Here is a 12,564-nt window from a genome sequence, read left to right on the forward strand (position 1 = left end):
TTCTTAGAATAACTTTGTATATTTCTTCTTGGGTTATAGAGGTGGTTGTTCTGTAAGCTCACTGCTGCTGTGCCACTTATTAGCTGTAGCAGAAACTTTTAAAATAATAATTTTAATTGAAGACTTCTGGGGAGAGAGGTAGGAAATTTCCTATTACTGTAGGTCAGTTAAAGTGAAAATTGAGGACACTGTATGTGTGCACGAAATGTTAAGAAAGAATTCCGCAGGAAGGCATCTACAGCATGAAAAGCTGGCAACAGCTGCCAGGTTTCAGCCAGGGATGTTACTCTACAGCCATCTTGGGGCCCTCCCTCAATCTGGGAACAACTCAAATGAATAGCATGGGCAAACTGTGGCGTTAGACTTGTGTGATTCTTCTTGCTTTCCTTGCAGGGCTCATGCATACCTTCATGGCAAGAATTAGTATAAGGAACTCTAGTTTTCTGTGCTGTTTATCGGAGCAGTCTTTGCTGTATATTAAAATTTAAATATAATTCATGCTGTAATATGGGGTTCTGATCAGAGCAGTAAGAGAAACAGTGTTGGCAACTCAGGTTGAAAAACACCAGGCTTTCTTGAATGGGAGCTTTGTGTTGTGCGGTTCAGCCCGCTTAATCGGTGCTTCTTTTGAATTATCCCTGCCCTGAGACTCTAGAAAAGAAGCTGTGCTAGGATACAAATTGAAGCAAACGTTTTGCCAAAGCACTGTCTGACTATTTTGTCAGACTGCAGAACCTCAATAGAAAGTTTGGACAATGTTAATACATGCTGCAGTTCTAGAGCTGTTCAAGTGGAAGATTTGGTGACTTGTTGAAAGTATGGGCATATTTCTCAATTCTTGTGGGGAAAAAAACACCAACCTATAGTTTTAGCTTTGCTTTGTTAGAGGAGTTTGAGTAATACTTTTGAGCTGCAAGGTTGCTCCAAAACATCTGTATCTCGCTGTCACGGATCAAGATTTCTGCTTTGCTGCTGCACGTTAGTAACTTCCAGAAGAGAACAGGTTGTGGCCTATTTCAGGCAGAAGTGGCGTTTTATTATATAACAGACAAGTTAAATTGTGCCCAGAGTATTCTCAGCAAGTTATTTCTAACCTTTTCATAGCATTTATGAGATACGGAAGCATCACCTATGCTTACTATTTCCAGACACGTTTACTAGAAAATCCTGCCCAGTACTCTCAGACTGTAGCTATTACAGACTCTGAAATCAAAGGCTCAGATCCTTTTTGAGACCTCTTAAGAGTAGATTATTCATGACTGACCCATCTCTCAATTTCTTTGAAGCATCATGCTGCCAGCCTGCAGTGCTCTGCCTGTCTCCACTTTGCAGTGGTTGCCAGCATGATCTGGAGTAGGCCCAGTGAGCTCAACACCTGCAAGGATGCTTCTGTTAAGACTTTATTTTTAAAAGTTTAGAAGTGAATGCTAGCTGGGAGCCTCAGTTTTATCAATCTAGATATGTCCTTCCATCTCTGTCCATGTGCACTATTTCCCTGCTTCGCATCTCGGACTGTCCCTTGTATTTGAAGTCTAAGCACATTGGATTTGAGATTAAGGAATAGAAGGAATAACCTTTTCTCTTTACTGGACAAGGTTTTTCTCATCTGACAGTTTCCCTTGCTTTCCCATAGATAGCTATCAATTTATTTTGCCCTTTGTGTTAGATCCATTTAAGAAACCCTTCTGATGAAATATTTCCACAAATAACATATTAATCCTAATGTCATGCCTGATATTCATAGAGGTTTTCCAGCTCATTAGAAATGGATGTTGATTAGTTGTTCAGTCAATAACTTTGATAATGACTAAATTTTCTGAGGAACAGTACATTTTCGCTGGTGGATGGAAGTGTGATCTGACACATCAGTCCTGCTGCAAAAGGCCACGGTGCCTTGTGGTTAGCTCTTTCCATTTGGCAGGTCTAGACAGACTAGCTCCTGATGGACATAAAAATCTTTGGATACTTCAATGTCAACTAAGTAACGAGAAAACTTTTAACTTCCTAAGGAATAAATAGCCAGAACAAAATGTAGGAAATGCTGTATATACTGTGTCCCCCTGATATTTATTGTTGAACTAAATCAAGTAACTTGCACCAAAAATGACAGATCAGAATATTATAGAAAATAAGTAATGCTAAAGAATGGATGCAGCTGGAAAAAAAAAAGAGTAACTTTTGTTGCATCTTCCAATCAAGAACTAGAGTTAGCAAGGAACAGAGTTTACCTCCATTGAAAAACAAGAGAAGCAAGTATTTCCCAATCCAAAGGATGAAAAGGTGTATTAAATTCTGCACTGAAATTCTCTCCTGCCTCACCGCCTTTGTACGCTTGCCCACATCAATAGATGAATGATGTAGTTTTATAGTCCCATTTGTATCATAATCAGGTTGTCTGTTGCCTGACCTTCTCTGTAGACTTTTAATTGACCTAATCATGGTAATTTATTTTTTGCCAGATTATTTCCCTCCAACGCAGCATGTGTCTTGTATCCTTCATAAGCTTGGCAGTGTGACCTTTTGGAGAATCATTATTGATATTCCAGGTATCTGTCCTACAAAACAAGGTGGAAGGCAGTTGAGAACTTTCCTGCCCTGGAGAAGAAAAAAACCCAAAACATATTTTTAAAGAAGCTGCAAATATTTTCCTCTGGCTGTTTACAGTGCATGCTTTAATGGGCTTAAACAAAGACCCTGGCCAGACTAATGTGTAATCCAGCCTACTGAATCGCCCGCATAGGCAGAGCATAAAATAGAACACTTTCTTCAGCATGAGTACATGCACGTTTTCCCTGAGATGTTTCTTCATTTATACTCTAACTGCACATATGAAATTGCTTCCTTTGTCAGTTTTTAGATTTTTTTTTTTTACCTTATTCCTTTTATTCTTTTTCTTCGTGTCTGCGTATTCTCACTGCTGAAGATTTTTGTTATCTCCAGGAAAACCAAACCAATCCTTAAAGAAATGCTCAGTTCTTAACGATCCTGTGTGATTCTTACTATCTCCTCCTTTATCTTTCAGTGGCTATTTGTGAGGGTAGAAATAGAAGTGTATTCTTTTTTTCCTTGCCCTTCTGGAGTTGGAAGTGTTGCTGAACGAGTGGGTGGGCAAGCTGCTGCATATTTCCCTCCTGTGAATACGACCAGCTTTGTGGGTGAAATCCTGGTACCTCCTGTGTTGACTGAAAGAGGTGGAAACTGTCAATCTGTGTAAGATTGTCATTCACAACTCCTTGATATTGTCAAGAACAAGTACAGTGTTACAATGCGTTACAAATGTTGAAGTTGGGCTGTGAGTAAGCTGTGAGCTGGGTCCCAAAGCGGTCAGAATTGTCACATCAAGGAAGGATGCTGGGCACAGCTCTGAATTTCCTGTTTATAAGTTAGTGAAGAAGCACGGCGCATTAACTTGTAAGGCACTGTGGCTTTAATGTATTTGTTAGAGGAACAGTTGAATGGTTAAGGAGTAAGTAGCATGGAACTGTGTTTAAAAAAAAATAAGTAAAAGTTTCTTTGCTTTATTTTTCCCAGTCTACTCTGGAGTCTATTCACATAGTACAGATTTTTGCTTCACTGCTACAACTTGAAAGCAACTTCTGATGAGAGTTCAAGAGGTAACTTGGGAGGCAAAAGCTCTTGTTCCCAGGAGGAAGACAGGCCCTCTGAGAGAGTTGAACTGTTTTCATCAGATAACGTTGCAAATATTTATTTATCTACAGTATTTTCCTACCATGAAGCATGGAAGTGTTAGAAACTGATGAGGGAACAGAGATGGTGCTGTTCTTTTTGGAGAAACGTTGAAACTGCTCAGAGATCCTTTTGTATGGGCGATGTTGGATTATCACTTGTAACATTCCTGGTTTTATTTTTGCTTTTTTTCCCAGGTCCATGCTGCCTTTCATTCCTTTATGTAACTGAGCTATTCTTTGAAATTCAGTCTCCTTTTTGTTGGTTTGGTTATGCTGAAATGCAGATGTAGTTGCAAAACTAACTGTTGTTTCCTTTCCTGGCTTCTCTGTTCCCAGTTTCCCCTGGCTTTCTGGAAACAAAACCCAGAATCTGCTGTTCCCTTGCCCAGCCTGTTGTGCAAGGTTCTCACCGCATCTGCAGACCTTTTGTGCTCCCTTTCTGGGTAGGATCACGATTTTATGCCTGGCATCTTCCATGATAACTCATTCTCAGAGTGCTTGTGTGCCTGTCAATTTTTGTTGCTTCGCAAAAGTCTGCGGTTCTAACAATGCTGACAGCTGACAAAGTGTCCTACAGCACCTTCAGCTGAGATAGAAGTGACATCAGCATTTGGAAGCTAAAGCCTCAGAATATTTTTTGCATGTATTTTTGCAGACTCCTGTATGTATCCTGAGCACCCTTAAAATGACTTACATCCTTCCAAGAAAGAGACAATCCTTAGACATTGATCCTACAATTCCTTAGGATTCCTCTATAGTTGAAACTAAAAAGGTCATAACTGTAAAATGTCAAGTAAAGCAATTGAGAGTAATCAAAAGATAAATGCTTGGATCAACTGAATCTCTTCCTCTCATTTGTGAGAGGAGGGGGTGTTTTCCTTCTTGTTATTTATGTTACAGAAAAGTCCCAGAAGTCACAGAAAGTGTCATTTTGGCCCAAATTAAAGCAAGCCAGGTCATATATTTTCCTAAGAAAAAAATAGTGCAGCTCAGAATGTTTCAGTAAAGTGCGTATTTATTAACTGTCTTCCCCCAGCATAGCAGTTACTTGAGGTATGAAAAATTGTTGCCATAATTTGTTTATATTAAATTTGTACGTATCTGGCAGCTTTTAGCCAAAGGCACTTCTAATAAAGTGTTGACTAAGCAGGAGCATTGTTTAACTCTCTGTCCCTTGTTTCGACAGAGCTGCAAATGTCTGATGGTGACTAGTTCTGCAAGCATTAAGGTGCTACCGAAGCCTTAGAGCAGGGTGAGGCCGTTCGCTACGCTTCACCCACGCTAGGCAAGAATGTGGTTATTGCTTTGCTGTAGTGTGATGGGAGTGCTGGTACAGCAGGATTAGTGAATTTATTCCTTTGAGGTCCAGATCACTTTCTCAGTGCTTCTGCTGTTAACAGATCAGGTAATGTATAGAACAGCTATTGAAGTTGTTCAAGTCTGCGTAGCGCCCAGGTGAGAAGCTTTTGTAGCATGAATTTACTTGCACTTGCAGAATGACCAAACATGTACAAATGCATTATCACCATGTACATGTATTTACACATCGTTCATAGAGAGACCTGCACTATCTTCCTTTTCTGTCTGTGTGGGATTTGGACTCCTCTTTTCCCAGTGGCCACATCAACTCTTTAATAATAAGCATGCAGCCTCAACTGCTTTTTAAGAATAAAGCCGTATTTGGGGAAACCTTCATTTGCAAAGCATTTTTGAACTCTAATAGCATTGACTTTTTCATAGTGTATTTACAAATATGGCTCGACTATATGTGAATACAGTGGAACCTTGTTAAGCAGACTCCAGCTCTTTCGCCTGTCACACACTGCTCTTGCTGTGATGTTGCCAAGGCATGCAACCCCTTCCCTGCGCTCCTCCTGTCCATTGGGGGCCGGATCTCCATTGCAGGGGGAATATGCAGACTTCACTGCAGTTTGGCTCCTACTTCTAGGACACAACCTAGTGAATGTCCCACTGTTCCAGTGGGGTCTGGTTTTCCCGAGCAAAGAAGGCAAGGCCAAGACACAAGTCCTCTCTTTTTTTGTCTGTAAGATCTACCTGAAAGCTCAGTGATGTTTGCAAAAGGTGGACATTGCTAAAAGTTAACTGTAACCCTTGAGTGTCTGCTCTCCATCCCCAAAAGGACAATATGTGATGAAATCCTGTGGTATCTTAAAATAGGAATTAATTATTAGTCTAATACCTGTGTTTTGGCAAATTCGAATTTGTGCGTCTCTTTATAGTTGTGTGATATATTCTACCATGTTAGTCACTGGTGTTAAGTCTGGCTACACTGCAGTTCCGGGATGCTGGGGTGATGTCTGAGTTGTAGAGAGAGTCATTTCACTTGGTACGAGGGGGAAGGAAGAGTGGGCTGAGTCAAACAAATGGATTTATTTGAGTAGTTTCATACAGAATAGTGGCTTTTTTGCCCTTGGGAGGGCTGTCTAGGTGGTGTAGTATGGGGAGGACTCCCCCACCCCCAAAAAGCTTCCTCTGTTAAATATTTATTACTTCTCTGTGAAATGAGGTGGTGTTGCAGGTGTGGTCTGAAGCCATGTCAGATGTAATACCTTCTGTTCCAGTCTTTGCCAAAGAATATTTTTTGTCTTCTTTAGAATCTATGGTAAAGATGGCTTTTACCATAGTACCCGTGGGGCAGTGCAGTGTCCTTGAGTCTGTACAAGAGAGAAAGAAAGAAAACAGCAGTTTGCTGTATCTTCCTCGCACCGAAGAGAGAAGGATGTACAGCTATGAACAGAACTGAACAGCTGTGATCCATGTACTTCATCATTTAATACATTTTTGTATGAAAACACTTGTTAGGAACAATGTCATTGTATTTAGGTATGCGGGTGATGTAGCAGTTACTTTAGATCTGCTCCTAGGTGGTTCGTGCACAAATCTCTTCTGAAATGCTGTTTGCCTCTAGGAATAAGTGGGACATTTGAACTGTGTAATTGCTTCCCAGCCATGCTGTCAGGCAGCACCCTCTGTAGACATGGAGACACGAGGCACACCTCTTTATCTCTGAGCACCCATCAACATGAATGCAAACAGGTGACACGTAAGCCTCTTGGCTGTGTGCTAAGGAGGTGGTGCTAGAAAATACTCCTACTGGAAGTACTATCTCCAGTGTGCCCTAACTATTCCTTTAGCAGAGGTTGGGGTAAGTGGTATACTTTACTTTCAATTGATGTGCTTGAGGACTGTCTGATGAAGAGCATGTTCAGATTTCCTGAATTTTACACTGTGCATGTGTGTGTGTGTATGCAGGTTTATTTGCAAATCGGTGGTTTAGCTTTTTTTTTTTCAGCTTGTGTTTTCATTTATTCATCTCTTTGTGCCTTCTTCCTTTTTCCTTCTCCCCTCCATCAGCTCTGTAGCGGCACAGGAGTTGCATGTTTTGTGGAATGCCAGTTCAGAAAGCATATTCCCTGTCCCCATCCTGCACAGGGGAAATCCTGCATGCCAAGCCAATTTCCTTAATTTATACAGGAGCAACACTGCCATAGTCTTGAATGTTTTATCACACAATAGGGTTGTGATATTTGTGTCCTGGAGGAAAAAATACAAGCCTGCTAATGTTGATACCTGTTAATGTGAAAGTAACTTGGACTAGGAAATCCACTGAACAAGAGCAGCACTTGCTTTGCAGAGCATCCCTTCTTGGCAAGCCACCATCTGGACGTGTGAGTATGTGGAGGCTCCAGAGTGGCAGCCGTACAGGCACAGCTTAAGTGATGGCTGTGGGGGTCCTGTCAGCAATGGAAAAGGCCACTGTAGTTTTCCCAGCACTTGTTGGTAGTCCCTGTCCATCTGCATGCTAGGCAAAGTTTGAAGACAGAGCTGAAGGGGATTTAGGGAAGGGTTTACGGAAGACAAAACCCTGGGCGGCTTGATGTGGAGCCTAAAGCTGCGTCCATCAGTGAATATTTTCAGCTAAGGACTCGTAGAAGCAAGATTTGAGAACAATCATGCTAAAATGAATTAATTTTTTCTTTCTTTTGGTGACCTGATGCATCCTAATTGTATCATCAGTTTTCTCTGCTTGTTCCCTTTCTGCCTTCCACTCTCCTGATATACGAGGTATAGAAATGTGGAAGGAAAGACTGGAAGGTGTGAAGCTATAAAGCCTAATATTAAAAAAAGTAAAACTGTAAGGAAAAAATTGGATGGGTTTTCAGTAACACGGCCACGACTTTTAAAAACTCCACAGCAGTTTTTGCTATGAATGTACTTTGCTGTCAATATATTCTTATTTCTGTTGTGTGGAGCTGGATGTGTCTGGGCACCAGGACTGCAGGTCTCGGAAGTAGTGGGTGGAGATCTCTTTTTAAATATTTGTACAGGGAGGAGGACAAGGCATGAAACTGCTATGGAAATAGCTCTTTGCATGTCTCCAAGGATAGGTTAACTGTGCAGGGTTTCACAAGAACCACTCCCTGGAGATATCTGAATAATAGATTGACATTATGGGGTGCAGTGAAAGGTGTGTGCATTTCAAAAGCCTAAGGAGAAAATTTCCTTCTCAAGGAAACCCTTTATAAGGCATTTTTACGCCCTTCCTGTGAAGGGCTTCTACCAGCCATATGGAGAACTGAGGTTTAAGTTGTCCAAAGTAACGTGGTGTGTTTGTCCAAACAGACACTCTACGAATCAGATATGACAACAGGAATACCTTTAGGTTTTACTTCCCCAAGGTCTAACCTTGACCTTTCTGTTTTAACCAGAGCTTTCACCCAGCTCTGTCCAGTGGAAGGGTGCAGCTGAACCCTGACAGTTTCTTACAGCTCCAAGTAAGAGCTGTAGTGCCCTTTCTTCCTCAGTAAGGTCTTGCACAAGGACGCACGATAAATTAGCTTTCTTACAATATAAATTAGCAGTGATTATGTGGCACTATCATTTGTATCTGTTATTAAAAGTACGTTCTGTATATCTATAGCTAGCTAACAAAATAGCAACAAGACAAGGCAAATACAGGTGGGATAGCATAGTGAAAGACATGAAGCTAGCTTGTCTTGTCTAATATACTGGCTCTATGATTTGCATGTAAGCCTTTTTAAGCAACAATTAATTTAGGGGTATTGAAGCTGAAAGAACATGTACTTGAGTAGAGGGGGAGCTTACACAGCCCTTTGCCCTTGGAGAACTTCTGAAGGCGAAGAAACACCATGTACGAGATGGAAGTCTAAATCAAATCCAGTCTTTAGTAAAAACCTCCTTGTTTGCTTTTTAAAATATTTTTCCCTTTCTTCTAGTGCATTTCAATGAAAAGACTTTGTAGAGCTACAAGGTAGGCAATCTGATTTTACTTTTTTTTTTTTCTTCCCCAACAAGGGGAATGATTTAAAAAAATGAAACAAAAATGTAAAAACCCCTTTTACTGGTATGCATGTGTCTAATGGATCAGGGCTCTTAATTTCTTCTAAAAATGTTCTTACATCAGTGTGTGATGGCCTGTTCAACCTGCTCACTTGAATATGCCACACTTTCCGACCTGTCTGGTGGATGCAGGCCTGCAATTGTGGTGTATTTATGTAAAAAGCTCACTGATAACTATTACTTAGGGTTTTTTTTTTTATTTCAATCTTTTACTCTGTTGCAAAACTTTGTATTAAAACACAACAGTGGAAAGTGAATTAGCTGGCTGTGGCATGGTAGTGTGTGTGAGTCACCTAAACCCCCTTTCCTGCAAGGTTTTACTGTCATTGAGGGCATAACGTAAAATATGCCTTGGCTGGGGAAAAGGGGCACTTCAAAACTGGAAATGGCAAAAAAGTGTCAGATGCTTTCCTGACTCTTCAGTTGTGGAGTATCTGGGTGTAAATCTGACTGTTGTCTGCGTTTGATCATGGTAGGTTCAGTCATAACTAAGTTGACTAATCACAGCTCTGCCTTGTAACCAAGAGCAGTACTAACATGAAGTTGAAGTTTTAAAGATAGTTATGGTTTTAGCTTAATGGTGGTGATGGACACCCACATACTTGAGATACAGAGTTTGTTCCAAACCTCAAGCTGTGAGTTGATGTTCAAGAAATGAATTGGTGTTTTGCCATTGGTGCAAACTACTGCAGTGTTTGACTTGAAATGAATGATTTTATTTAATTCAAGGTACAGATAGTTCCAAAAATGCTTATTTACAGTTGAAACAGCAGATTTTACTCTTTTTTGTATTTTATTTCATCATCTATTTTATGTTTTGTATTTTGGTATCTATTTCCCTCCTTCATAAGAGGCAATTCAATGCCAGTTTTATGTTGCTTTTAGAATGGTTATTATAGGCTTATCTTTTCATGTTCATGTTTTTGCACACAACAAAAGGCAGCTCTCTACTGTTTGTTTTGGGGGAAGAGAGGCTCAGTAGCTGCTCAACAGGAAAGTACTAGTGTGCTTACATCAGTCTTTTCTAGTATACGTGAAATTTGCCAGTGATTTTTGTTTTACATTCTAGCTGTTGCTGCACTTTGATCACACTATAGGATGTGATCACACAAAGGCACGAAAAGGATAGAAATTTCTTAAATGTGTATGGGCCGTGTGTACGTGTGTGTTGTTTAATGGCAATTCAAGATCAGGATTTAGTTCAAATGATTCACTAGCAGCATGATGGAAACTTGAAAAACTTTGAAAATTGGTCCTCTAAATAAAGCAAAAAAAAAACCCAACAAATGCAACAATAACATCTTGCTTGGTTAGTTTTCCTCCTTGTATGAAAAAACTTTTTCAAGACTGGGAAATAGCTATAAATAGAAAATGATGGTCGCTTTTATTTAAATACAGTGGACAGTCTGGAAGATTTTTTTTTTTGCATATGTTTATAGTGTCACAGTGAATGAGAGGTCAGAATTGCATTGCCGGTACGTTTAAGTAGCTTTTGCCAGCTTCCATCCAGATTAAAAACAGTTTTGCAGTTCATGTTCCAGATGTCTTGAATACTTTGACCTTGATTTTCAGTCTTTCCTGAAGAAGCTAAAATTGTGTTGCCTTCTCTTTCTAGTCAGAGGAATGTAATAAAATTAACTACATGCTTTTTCAGTCACGGCTGAATTTGATATTGATAATTGGCATAATTGAGAGTTTAAGGTGAAACCAGTGTAAAAGAGTACAGAACTGGTCCCACTGCTGGATGCGTTGTAGTTCAAACAGTGATTTGTATTTTAAACATTTGTCAAAAGAAGCCTTGGCACAGTTGTTGACTGACTAATCCTTTTTGCTTTGCTTTTTAAGGTGTCACCTGAATTCTCACTATGTCTGATGGGGACTATGATTACCTCATAAAATTTCTAGCACTCGGTGATTCTGGAGTAGGAAAGACCAGTCTTCTTTACCAATATACGGATGGCAAATTTAATTCCAAATTTATCACAACGGTGGGCATTGATTTTCGGGAAAAGAGAGTGGTGAGTTTTCACAAACAGTGTCCTACTTTAAAATGGTATCTGTCTTGGTGATGGCTAGAATCTATTTTTTAAAAATCTGACCTGCTGATCCTTATGTGTAGGCATGCAATCAATAGCTACTGTGTACTTAATCTCGTGACAAGGAAATGGTCTCATTTTACTTGATTGTTTTTGTTGTTGTTGTTGTCATGCGTTGCCCCAAAGTTAAAGTAAGAGCTGATTCTAAGCCACCACTTCTTACTGCTCAGCAAGCGCTGATGAGTGTATCTGGATGGTGTCATGGGCATTGTGCAGACTGGGTTTTGATGGATGACATGCACCACAGTAGTGCAAGGAGTAAATCCCTTAGTGAAACGCGAAACTGGTCTCTTGAATGAGTTAGTATTCCTTTTGTGGGACAGCAAACATGGTGGGTTTACTTGATCAGCACATTTGATAATTCAGGATAAGATTTAAATTTCATAACTTGAATCATATAATCCACAAATGCAGCAAGTTTATGTGTCTCTAAAGGTATGTTTGTAACTTTGGTAATCTTAGGTACAACAACAGTTGAAAGTAAAGAAGATGACCTAAAATGAAGTGTTCTAAACAAGGATCTTTTTATCTGATCCTTCCAAAGCTAACAGATGCCCTTATTTCTGTTTTCGTGCTGAGTAAACTCTTCAGCTTCTGTTACTGTCATCTCATTTCTGCATTTTAAGCTATGATATGATAAGCTTTTTTCAGCAATCTTTTGGCAGCTAAGAAGAGATGTCATTATCTTTATGAGTATATTCTGTTTACTAATGAGGTTCTGTTAGTGGTACAAATATATTGCCAGATTGCATGATCCATTGTTGCTTTCTTATATTTTAATTTGAACGTGATACAAGATAATAGCAAAAAATAGAAAATCAAAATATTAAGCTTATCTAATGAAACTTAATGGCCGCTCTAAGTATCTGTTTGGAGTCCATAGTCTATTGGGTGTGGTTTTTCCAATTTAACTTTTACCCTTATTTTTAAGTATTCAATTGGATGCAAACTTAAAATGCAACCCAAATTACTTTTGTTTTATAAAGCAGAGGGATTGAGTTGTAGTTGGAATCTTTGCAGCTTTACTGCATTTAATGACTTTAAATGTTAGTTATTTTGTGTTCTATAAAGGCTGGGCTGCTAACACTCAGTCTTGCAAATTTACGTTTTACAGGTGTACAGACCCAATGGGCCAGATGGCGTTGGTGGCAGAGGACAGAGGATACATCTTCAGCTCTGGGATACTGCAGGGCAGGAAAGGTATGTTCCACCCCCCACCTAGCAAGTAAGGCAGTTGTCATCAAACTAGATGCCAGTGGAACTGAGTATGTGAATTCTCTTTATTAATTATTACATTTTGATTGTTTGACTCAAGGTAGGAAAGCATACTTACTTTAATTTTAACAGTGATGGAAAGTTTCCTATGAATACCCATTAAATTGCAACGGTAATTTATG

At 39.7% G+C, this 12,564-nt stretch overlaps 1 protein-coding gene across 13 annotated transcripts in view; it reads left to right on the plus strand.

Annotated features, from left to right (window-relative positions):
* The window catches only part of RAB27A (RAB27A, member RAS oncogene family), a 35,802-nt gene that overhangs the window by 16,568 nt on the left and 6,670 nt on the right, over nt 1-12,564 (plus strand). For 4 of the 13 annotated variants that reach the window (XM_063345493.1, XM_063345489.1, XM_063345488.1 and 1 more), the window contains exons 3-5: nt 4,026-8,982; nt 10,917-11,089; nt 12,282-12,367. In XM_063345493.1, the coding sequence (XP_063201563.1) occupies nt 10,937-11,089; nt 12,282-12,367 (239 nt within the window). In that variant the 5' untranslated portion in view covers nt 4,026-8,982; nt 10,917-10,936. The remainder of the gene's footprint in view (nt 1-4,025; nt 8,983-10,916; nt 11,090-12,281; nt 12,368-12,564) is intronic. The other 9 variants (XM_063345494.1, XM_063345496.1, XM_063345483.1 and 6 more) reach the window with 8 other exon arrangements.

Source organism: Chroicocephalus ridibundus, chromosome 9, assembly GCF_963924245.1.
Source record: "Chroicocephalus ridibundus chromosome 9, bChrRid1.1, whole genome shotgun sequence".
Taxonomy (NCBI): domain Eukaryota; kingdom Metazoa; phylum Chordata; class Aves; order Charadriiformes; family Laridae; genus Chroicocephalus; species Chroicocephalus ridibundus.